This window comes from Mobula hypostoma (genome assembly GCF_963921235.1).
Source record: "Mobula hypostoma chromosome 8 unlocalized genomic scaffold, sMobHyp1.1 SUPER_8_unloc_11, whole genome shotgun sequence".
NCBI lineage: Eukaryota > Metazoa > Chordata > Chondrichthyes > Myliobatiformes > Myliobatidae > Mobula > Mobula hypostoma.
The window spans coordinates 137,501-147,163 of record NW_026948122.1 but is presented as its reverse complement, the minus strand read 5'-3'; the positions used below and the strand labels follow the sequence as shown (position 1 = coordinate 147,163).

Sequence of the window (9,663 nt, the reverse complement as noted above, 5' to 3'; positions counted from 1 at the left end):
CTTAGTGAAATTTTAAGGCAGAGGTTGATAGATTCTTGATTGGTGAGGACATGAAGGGTTACAGGGAGAAGGTAGGAGACTGGGGCTGAGAGGAAAATTAGATCAGCCGTGATGAAATAGTGGAGCAGACTCGAAGGGCCAAATGGCCTAATTCTGCTACTACATCTTGTTGTCTTATGGTCTTGACTCGGACATCCTTCTCCCTCCTTACTAGGTGACAACATATGAATAGGGTGGGGGTAAAATGCAGCCAGATGTTGACGAGCCGCCCTCTCAGATGGGAAAATAGGTGATGCAGCCTCGCACAGTCCGCAACACTCAGTGGCCACGTTCGTAAGTGCACCTGAACACCTGTATGTTCTTGAAGTTATCTGAGAAGCCAAACATGTGACAGCAACTCAATGCATACAGACATGGTCAAGAGTTTCAGTTATAGTTCAGACCAAACATCAGAATGGGGAAAGGAATGTGATCTAAGTAACTTTGACCATCGACTGATTGTTGGTGCCAGATGGGGTAGTTTGAGTATCTCTGAAACTGCTGATCTCCCGGGATTTTCATATGCAACTTTCACTCCCAGGTTTACAGAATATGGTGTGAAAAACAAAAAAAATCCAGTGAATGGCAGTTCTGTGGGCAAAAAAAGCTTTGTTAATGAGAGATGTCCGAGGAGAATGGTCAGATGGGTTCAAGCTGACGGGGGGGGGGGGCGGGGGCAGTAACTCAAATAGCCACATGTTACAACAGTGGTGTGCAGACGAGCATCTCTGATGTACAACACGTTGAACCATGAAGTAGGGGACTACAGCAGCAGTGGACCATGAGCACACATGCAGTGGCCACTTTATTAGGTGCAGGAGGGACGTAATGAAGAAGCCACTGAATGTACGTGTGGTACACAGATTCTTCCAGCACACAGAATTGATAAGCAGCTACAAGATCCATTTACAATCTAATGAACCTATAACAGAGCAGCCTTCAGACCAGGTCCCTGATGTATAAGGAAGGACAGCCACACAGCTTTACCATCCCTGAATCTCTCCCACAATCTGAATAAGACCTCACTCACTCTCTCTCTCTCCTGCAGACCCCTATCAGGCAGCTTTGGATGTGCCAAAATGTACAGTTTTATGGGTGGTGGTCTCTTCTGCGCCTTCATGGGGAACGTGCTGCTGGTGGTGTCACTGGCCACGGACTACTGGATGCAGTACCGTCTGTCAGGAGCCCTGGCACACCAGGGGCTCTGGAGGTACTGTGTCAGCAGCAAGTGTTACCTGCAGACTGATAGCATTGGTGAGCAAACCCCACTGGATCATGGCACACACTGCAACAGGCAGGGGTTTGTGTGTGTGTGTGTGTGTCTGTCTGTCTTTTAGTGAGTGTGTGAAAGTCTGTGTGTGTGAGTTTGTGTGTGTCTGAGAGAGAGAGAGACGGAGTGTGTGTGTGTGTGTGTGTGAGAGAGAGAGAGTGTGTGAGTGTGTGTATGTGTGTGAGAGAGAGAATGTGTGAATGTGTGTGTGAGTCTGTGTATGTGAGAGAGTGTGTGACTGAGAGAGAGAGGGAGTGTGTGTGTGTGTGTTTGTGTGTGTGTGTGAGAGAGAGTGTGTGAGTGTGTGTGTATGAGAGAGAGAGTGTGTGTGAGTGTGTGTGTGTGTGAGTCTGTGTGTGTGTGAGGGAGTGTGTGAGTGTGTGTGTCTGTGTGTGAAAGTGTGTGTGTGCATGAGAGAGAGTGTGTGTGAGAGAGAGTGTGTGTGTGATTGTGTGTGTGCCTGTGTGTGTGTGAGAAAGAGAGAGAGAGGTGTGAGCTGTGTGCGTGTGTGAGAGAGTGTGTGTGTGAGAGAGAGAGTATGTGAGTGTGTGTGTGAGAGAGAAAGTGTGAGTGTGTGTGAGAGAGAGAGTGTGTGTGATTGTGTGTGTGTGCCTGTGTGTGTGTGAGAAAGAGGGAGAGAGAGAGGTGTGAGCTGTGTGCGTGTGTGAGAGAGAGTGTGTGAGTGTGTGTGTGAGAGAGAGTGTGTGAGTGTGTGTGTGAGAGAGAGAGGGAGTGTGTGTGTGCATGTTTGTGTGTGTGTGAGAGAGAGAGTGTGTGTGAGAGTGTGTGTGTGTGAGTTTGTGTGTGTGTGAGAGAGAGAGTGTGTGAGTGTGTGTGTGAGAGAGAGAGTGTGTGTGAGTGTGTGTGTGACAGAGTGTGTGCGAGAGAGAGTGTGTGAGTGTGTGTATGTGTGTGTGTGACTGTGTGTGTAAGAGAGAGAGGGAGTGTGTGTGTGTTTGTGTGTGTGAGAGAGTGTGTGAGTGTGTGTGTGAGATAGAGTGTGTGTTTGTGTGTGTGTGAGAGAGTGCGTGTGTGAGTGTGAGTGTGTGTGAGTGTGTGTGTGAGAGAGAGAGGGAGTGTGTGTGTGACAGAGTGTGTGCGAGAGAGTGTGTGAGTGTGTGTATGTGTGTGTGAGAGAGAGAGGGTGTGACTGTGTGTGTATGAGAGAGAGAGTGTGTGAGTGTGTGTGAGAGAGAGAGTGTGTGAGTGTGTGTGCGAGTCTGTGTGTGTGAGAGAGTGAGAGTCTGTGTGTCTGTGTGTGAAAGAGTGTTTTTAATTGAGAGAGAGAGTGTGTGTGTGTGAGGGAGAGTGTGTTTGAGAGAGAGTGTGTGTGATTGTTTGTGTGTGAGTGTGTCTGTCCCTGTGTGTGTGTGTGTGAGAGAGAGGTGTGAGTTGTGTGTGTGTGAGAGAGAGAGTGTCTGAGTGTTTGTGTGAGAGAGAATTTGTGAGTGTGTGTGTTTATGTGTGAGTGTGTGTGTGCGTGAAAGAGTGTGTGCGTGAGTGTGTGTGAGAGAGAGAGTCTGTGTGTCTGTGTGTGAGAGTGTGTGTGTTTGCGTGAGAGTGTGTGAGTGTGTCAGTGAGTGTGTGTGAGAGAGTGTGAGAGAGACAGTGTGTGTGAGTCTGTTGTGTGAGAGTGTGTGTGAGTGTGTGTGTGAGAGAGAGAGGGAGTGTGTGAGTCTCTGTGTGTGTGAGAGAGAGAGTGTGTTAGTGTCTCTGTATGTCTGTGTGTCTGTGAGAGAGTGTGTTTGTGTGTGAGAGTGTGTGAGTGTGTGAGTAAATGTGTGTGTGAGAGAGTGTGTGTGAGAGTGTGTGACAGAGAGAGTCTGTGAGTGTGTGTGAGAGAGAGAGGGAGTGTGGGTGTGTGTTTGTGTGTGTGTCTGAGAGAGAGTGTGTGTGAGTGTGTGTGTGTGAGAGAGAGAGTGTGTGAGTGTGTGTATGTGTGTGAGAGAGAGTGTGTGTGACTGTGTGTGTGTGAGAGAGTGTTTGAGTGTGTGTGTGAGAGAGAGAGGGAGTGTGGGTGTGTATTTGTGTGTGTGTCTGAGAGAGAGTGTGTGTGTGAGTGTTTGTGTGAGAGAGAGTGTGTGAATGCGTGTGTGAGAGTGTGTGAGAGTGTGTGAGTTGTGTGCGTGTGTGAGAGAGTGTGTGTGAGAGAGAGTGTCTGAGTGTTTGTGTGAGAGAGTGTGTGAGTGTGTGTGTGTGTGAGAGAGAGAGTGTGTGAGTGTATGTGTGAGAGAGAATTTGAGAGTTTGTGTGTGAGAGTGTGTGAGTGTGTGTGTGAGAGTGTGTGAGTGTGTGTGTGTGAGTGTGTGTGAGTGAGGGTGTGAAAAAGAGTCTGTGAGTGTCTGTGTGAGAGAGTGTGTGAGTGTGTGTGTGTGTGAGAGAGAGAGAGTGTGTGTGAGTGTGTGTGAGATAGAGTGTGTGTTTGTGTGTGTGAGAGAGAGGGGGAGTGTGAGTGTGAGTGCGTGTGTGTGAGTGTGTGTGTGAAAGAGTATGTGCGAGACAGAGTGTGTGAGTGTGTGTGTGTGTTTGTGAGTGTCTGTGTGAGAGAGTGTGTGAGTGTGTGTGTGAGAGAGAGGGGGAGTGTGAGTGTGAGTGCGTGTGTGTGAGTGTGTGTGTGAAAGAGTATGTGTGAGACAGAGTGTGTGAGTGTGTGTATGTGTACGTGAGAGAGAGTGTGTATGTGTGTGAATGTGTGTGTGTGAGTGAAAGAGTGTGTGTCTGTGTGTGTGAGAGTGGGTGTGCGTGCGTGAGAATGTGTGAGTAAGAGTGTGTGTGTGAGAGAGTGTTTGAGTGTGTGTGTGAGAGAGAGAGGGAGTGTGGGTGTGTATTTGTGTGTGTGTCTGAGAGAGAGTGTGTGTGAGTGTTTGTGTGAGAGAGAGAGTGTGTGAGTGCGTGTGTGAGAGTGTGTGAGTTGTGTGCGTGTGTGAGAGAGTGTGTGTTAGAGAGAGTGTCTGAGTGTTTGTGTGAGAGAGTGTGTGAGTGTGTGTGTGTGTGAGAGAGAGAGAGACTGTGAGTGTATGTGTGAGAGAGAATTTGTGAGTTTGTGTGTGAGAGTGTGTGAGTGTGTGTGTGAGAGTGTGTGAGTGAGGGTGTGAAAAAGAGTCTGTGAGTGTCTGTGTGAGAGAGTGTGTGAGTGTGTGTGTGTGTGAGAGAGTGTGTGTGTGTGTGAATGTGTGTGTGTGTTTGTGAGTGTCTGTGTGAGAGAGTGTGTGAGTGTGTGTGTGAGAGAGAGGGGGAGTGTGAGTGTGAGTGCGTGTGTGTGAGTGTGTGTGTGAGAGTTTGTGTGTGGGTGAGAGAGAGAGTGTGTGTGTGCGTGAGTGAGTGTGTGTGAGTGAGAGAGTGTGTGTCTGTGTGTGTGAGAGTGGGTGTGCGTGCGTGAGAATGTGTGAGTAAGAGTGTGTGTGTGAGAGAGTGTTTGAGAGAGAGAGAGAGAGTGTGGGTGTGTATTTGTGTGTGTGTCTGAGAGAGAGTGCGTGTGAGTGTTTGTGTGAGAGAGAGAGTGTGTGAGTGCATGTGTGAGAGTGTGTGAGAGTGTGTGAGTTGTGTGCGTGTGTGAGAGAGTGTGTGTGAGAGAGAGTGTCTGAGTGTTTGTGTGAGAGTGTGTGAGTGTGTGTGTGAGAGAGAGAGAGAGTGTGTGAGTGTATGTGTGAGAGAGAATTTGTGAGTTTGTGTGTGAGAGTGTGTGAGTGTGTGTGTGAGAGTGTGTGAGTGTGTGTGTGAGAGAGGGAGTGTGTGAGTCTGTGTTTGTGTGAGAGAGAGAGTGTGTGAGTGTGTGTGTGAGAGTGTGTGAGAGAGAGAGAGAGTATGTGAGTGAGTGTGTGAGAGAGAAAGTGTGAGTGTGTGTGAGAGAGAGAGTGTGTGTGATTGTGTGTGTGTGCCTGTGTGTGTGTGTGAGAATTTGAGAGTTTGTGTGTGAGAGTGTGTGAGTGTGTGTGTGAGAGTGTGTGAGTGTGTGTGTGTGAGTGTGTGTGAGTGAGGGTGTGAAAAAGAGTCTGTGAGTGTCTGTGTGAGAGAGTGTGTGAGTGTGTGTGTGTGTGAGAGAGAGAGAGTGTGTGTGAGTGTGTGTGAGATAGAGTGTGTGTTTGTGTGTGTGAGAGAGAGGGGGAGTGTGAGTGTGAGTGCGTGTGTGTGAGTGTGTGTGTGAAAGAGTATGTGCGAGACAGAGTGTGTGAGTGTGTGTGTGTGTTTGTGAGTGTCTGTGTGAGAGAGTGTGTGAGTGTGTGTGTGAGAGAGAGAGGGAGTGTGTGTGCGTGTTTGTGTGTGTGAGAGAGAGTGTGTGTGAGTGTGTGTGTGACAGAGTGTGTGCGAGAGAGAGTGTGTGAGTGTGTGTATGTGTGTGTGACTGTGTGTGTAAGAGAGGGAGGGAGTGTGTGTGTGTTTGTGTGTGTGAGAGAGAGTGTGTGAGTGTGTGTGTGAGATAGAGTGTGTGTTTGTGTGTGTGTGAGAGAGTGCGTGTGTGAGTGTGAGTGTGTGTGAGTGTGTGTGAGAGAGAGAGGGACTGTGTGTGAGAGAGTGTGTGAGTGTGTGTATGTGTGTGTGAGAGAGAGGGTGTGACTGTGTGTGTATGAGAGAGAGAGTGTGTGAGTGTGTGTGTGAGAGAGAGAGTGTGTGAGTGTGTGTGCGAGTCTGTGTGTGTGAGAGAGTGAGAGTCTGTGTGTCTGTGTGTGAAAGAGTGTTTTTAATTGAGAGAGAGTGTGTGTGTGTGTGAGGGAGAGTGTGTTTGAGAGAGAGTGTGTGTGAGAGAGAGAGTGTGTGTGATTGTTTGTGTGTGAGTGTGTCTGTCCCTGTGTGTGTGTGTGTGAGAGAGAGAGGTGTGAGTTGTGTGTGTGTGTGAGAGAGAGTGTCTGTGTGTTTGTATGAGAGAGAATTTGTGAGTGTGTGTGTTTATGTGTGAGTGTGTGTGTGCGTGAGAGAGTGTGTCAGTGAGTGTGTGTGAGAGAGTGTGAGAGAGACAGTGTGTGTGAGTCTGTTGTGTGAGAGTGTGTGTGAGTGTGTGTGTGAGAGAGGGAGTGTGTGAGTCTCTGTGTGTGTGAGAGAGAGAGTGTGTGTGAGAGAGAGAGCGTGTGAGTGTCTCTGTATGTCTGTGTGTGTGTGAGAGTGTGTGAGTAAGTGTGTGTGTGAGAGAGAGTCTGTGAGTGTGTGTGAGAGAGAGAGGGAGTGTGGGTGTGTGTTTGTGTGTGTGTCTGAGAGAGAGTGTGTGTGAGTGTGTGTGTGTGAGAGAGAGAGTGTGTGAGTGTGTGTATGTGTGTGAGAGAGAGTGTGTGAGTGCGTGTGTGAGAGTGTGTGAGTTGTGTGCGTGTGTGAGAGAGTGTGTGTGAGAGAGTGTCTGACTGTTTGTGTGAGAGAGTGTGTGAGTGTGTGTGTGTGTGAGAGAGAGAGAGTGTGTGAGTGTATGTGTGAGAGAGAATTTGTGAGTTTGTGTGTGAGTGTGTGTGTGAGAGTGTGTGAGTGTGTGTGTGTGAGAGTGTGTGAGTGAGGGTGTGAAAAAGAGTCTGTGAGTGTCTGTGTGAGAGAGTGTGTGAGTGTGTGTGTGTGAGAGAGAGAGTGTGTGTGAGTGTGTGTGAGATAGAGTGTGTGTTTGTGTGTGTGAGAGAGTGTGTGTGTGAGTGTGTGTGTGTCTTTGTGAGTGTCTGTGTGAGAGAGTGTGTGAGTGTGAGTGTGAGAGAGAGGGGGAGTGTGAGTGTGAGTGCGTGTGTGTGAGTGTGTGTGTGTGAAAGAGTATGTGCGAGACAGTGTGAGTGTGTGTATGTGTACGTGAGAGAGAGTGTGTATGTGTGTGAATGTGTGTGTGTGAGAGTTTGTGTGTGTGTGTGAGAGAGAGAGTGTGTATGTGTGTGTGAGAGAGAGAGTGTGTGTGTGCGTGAGTGAGTGTGTGTGAGTGAGAGAGTGTGTGTCTGTGTGTGTGAGAGTGGGTGTGCGTGTGTGAGAATGTGTGAGTAAGAGTGTGTGTGTGAGAGAGTGTTTGAGTGTGTGTGTGTGTGAGAGAGGGAGTGTGGGTGTGTATTTGTGTGTGTGTCTGAGAGAGAGTGTGTGTGAGTGTTTGTGTGAGAGAGTGTGTGAGTGCGTGTGTGAGAGTGTGTGAGTTGTGTGCGTGTGTGAGAGAGTGTGTGTGAGAGAGAGTGTCTGAGTGTTTGTGTGAGAGAGTGTGTGAGTGTGTGTGTGTGAGAGAGAGTGTGAGTGTATGTGTAAGAGAGAATTTGTGAGTATGTGTGTGAGAGTGTGTGAGTGTGTGTGTGAGAGTGTGTGCGTGAGGGTGTGAAAAAGAGTCTGTGAGTGTCTGTGTGAGAGAGTGTGTGAGTGTGTGTGTGTGTGAGAGAGAGTGTGTGTGAGTGTGTGTGAGATAGAGTGTGTGTTTGTGTGTGTGAGTGTGTGTGTGTGTTTGTGAGTGTCTGTGTGAGAGAGTGTGTGAGTGTGTGTGTGAGAGAGAGGGGGAGTGTGAGTGTGAGTGCGTGTGTGTGAGTGTGTGTGTGAAAGAGTATGTGCGAGACAGAGTGTGTGAGTGTGTGTATGTGTACGTGAGAGAGAGTGTGTATGTGTGTGAATGTGTGTGTGTGAGAGTTTGTGTGTGTGTGTGAGAGAGAGAGTGTGTATGTGTGTGTGAGAGAGAGAGTGTGTGTGTGCGTGAGTGAGTGTGTGTGAGTGAGAGAGTGTGTGTCTGTGTGTGTGAGAGTGGGTGTGCGTGTGTGAGTATGTGTGAGTAAGAGTGTGTGTGTGAGAGAGTGTTTGAGTGTGTGTGTGTGTGAGAGAGGGAGTGTGGGTGTGTATTTGTGTGTGTGTCTGAGAGAGAGTGTGTGTGAGTGTTTGTGTGAGAGAGAGAGTGTGTGAGTGCGTGTGTGAGAGTGTGTGAGTTGTGTGCGTGTGTGAGAGAGTGTGTGTGAGAGAGAGTGTCTGAGTGTTTGTGTGAGAGAGTGTGTGAGTGTGTGTGTGTGTGTGAGAGAGTGTGAGTGTATGTGTAAGAGAGAATTTGTGAGTATGTGTGTGAGAGTGTGTGAGTGTGTGTGTGAGAGTGTGTGAGTGTGTGTGTGAGAGTGTGTGAGTGAGGGTGTGAAAAAGAGTCTGTGAGTGTCTGTGTGAGAGAGTGTGTGAGTGTGTGTGTGTGTGAGAGAGAGTGTGTGTGAGTGTGTGTGAGATAGAGTGTGTGTTTGTGTGTGTGAGAGAGTGTGTGTGTGTGAGTGTGTGTGTGTGTTTGTGAGTGTCTGTGTGAGAGAGTGTGTGAGTGTGTGTGTGAGAGAGAGGGGGAGTGTGAGTGTGAGTGCGTGTGTGTGAGTGTGTGTGTGAAAGAGTATGTGCGAGACAGAGTGTGTGAGTGTGTGTATGTGTGCGTGAGAGAGAGTGTGTATGTGTGTGAGTGTGTGTGTGATAGTTTGTGTGTGTGAGAGAGAGAGAGAGTGTGTATGTGTGTGTGTGAGAGAGAGAGTGTGTGTGTGCGTGATTGAGTGTGTGTGAGTGAGAGAGTGTGTGTCTGTGTGTGTGAGAGTGGGTGTGCGTGCGTGAGAATGTGTAAGAGTGTGTGTGTGAGAGAGTGTTTGAGTGTGTGTGTGAGAGAGAGAGGGAGTGTGGGTGTGTATTTGTGTGTGTGTCTGAGAGAGAGTGTGTGTGAGTGTTTGTGTGAGAGAGAGAGTGTGTGAGTGCGTATGTGAGAGTGTGTGAGTTGTGTGCATGTGTGAGAGAGTGTGTGTGAGAGAGAGTGTCTGAGTGTTTGTGTGAGAGAGTGTGTGAGTGTGTGTGTGTGTGTGTGAGAGAGAGTGTGTGAGGGTATGTGTGAGAGAGAATTTGTGAGTTTGTGTGTGAGAGTGTGTGAGTGTGTGTGTGAGAGTGTGTGAGTGTGTGTGTGAGAGTGTGTGAGTGAGTGTGTGAAAAAGAGTCTGTGAGTGTCTGTGTGAGAGAGTGTGTGAGTGTGTGTGTGTGTGAGAGAGAGAGTGTGTGTGAGTGTGTGTTTGTGTGTGTGAGAGAGTGTGTGTGTGAGTGTGTGTGTGTGTGTTTGTGAGTGTCTGTGTGAGAGAGTGTGTGAGTGTGTGTGAGAGAGGGGGGAGTGTGAGTGTGAGTGCGTGTGTGTGAGTGTGTGTGTGAAAGAGTATGTGCGAGACAGAGTGTGTGAGTGTGTGTATGTGTGTGTGAGAGAGAGTGTGTATGTGTGTGAATGTGTGTGTGAGAGAGTTTGTGTGTGTGTGTGAGAGAGAGAGTGTGTATGTGTGTGTGAGAGAGAGAGAGTGTGTGTGTGCATGAGTGAGTGTGTGAGAGTGAGAGAGTGTGTGTCTGTGTGTGTGAGAGTGGGTGTGCGTGCGTGAGAATGTGTGAGTAAGAGTGTGTGTGTGAGAGAGTGTTTGAGTGTGTGTGAGAGAGAGAGAGGGAGT

At 48.6% G+C, this 9,663-nt stretch overlaps 1 protein-coding gene across 1 annotated transcript in view; it reads left to right on the top strand.

The window, feature by feature from the left end:
* The first annotated feature begins 1,118 nt into the window (after positions 1–1,118).
* Positions 1,119–9,663, top strand: part of LOC134341167 (lens fiber membrane intrinsic protein-like) — a 102,135-nt gene continuing 93,590 nt past the window's right edge. The window contains exon 1 of the mRNA XM_063038965.1: positions 1,119–1,293. Coding sequence (XP_062895035.1) covers positions 1,119–1,293 — 175 coding nt within the window. The remainder of the gene's footprint in view (positions 1,294–9,663) is intronic.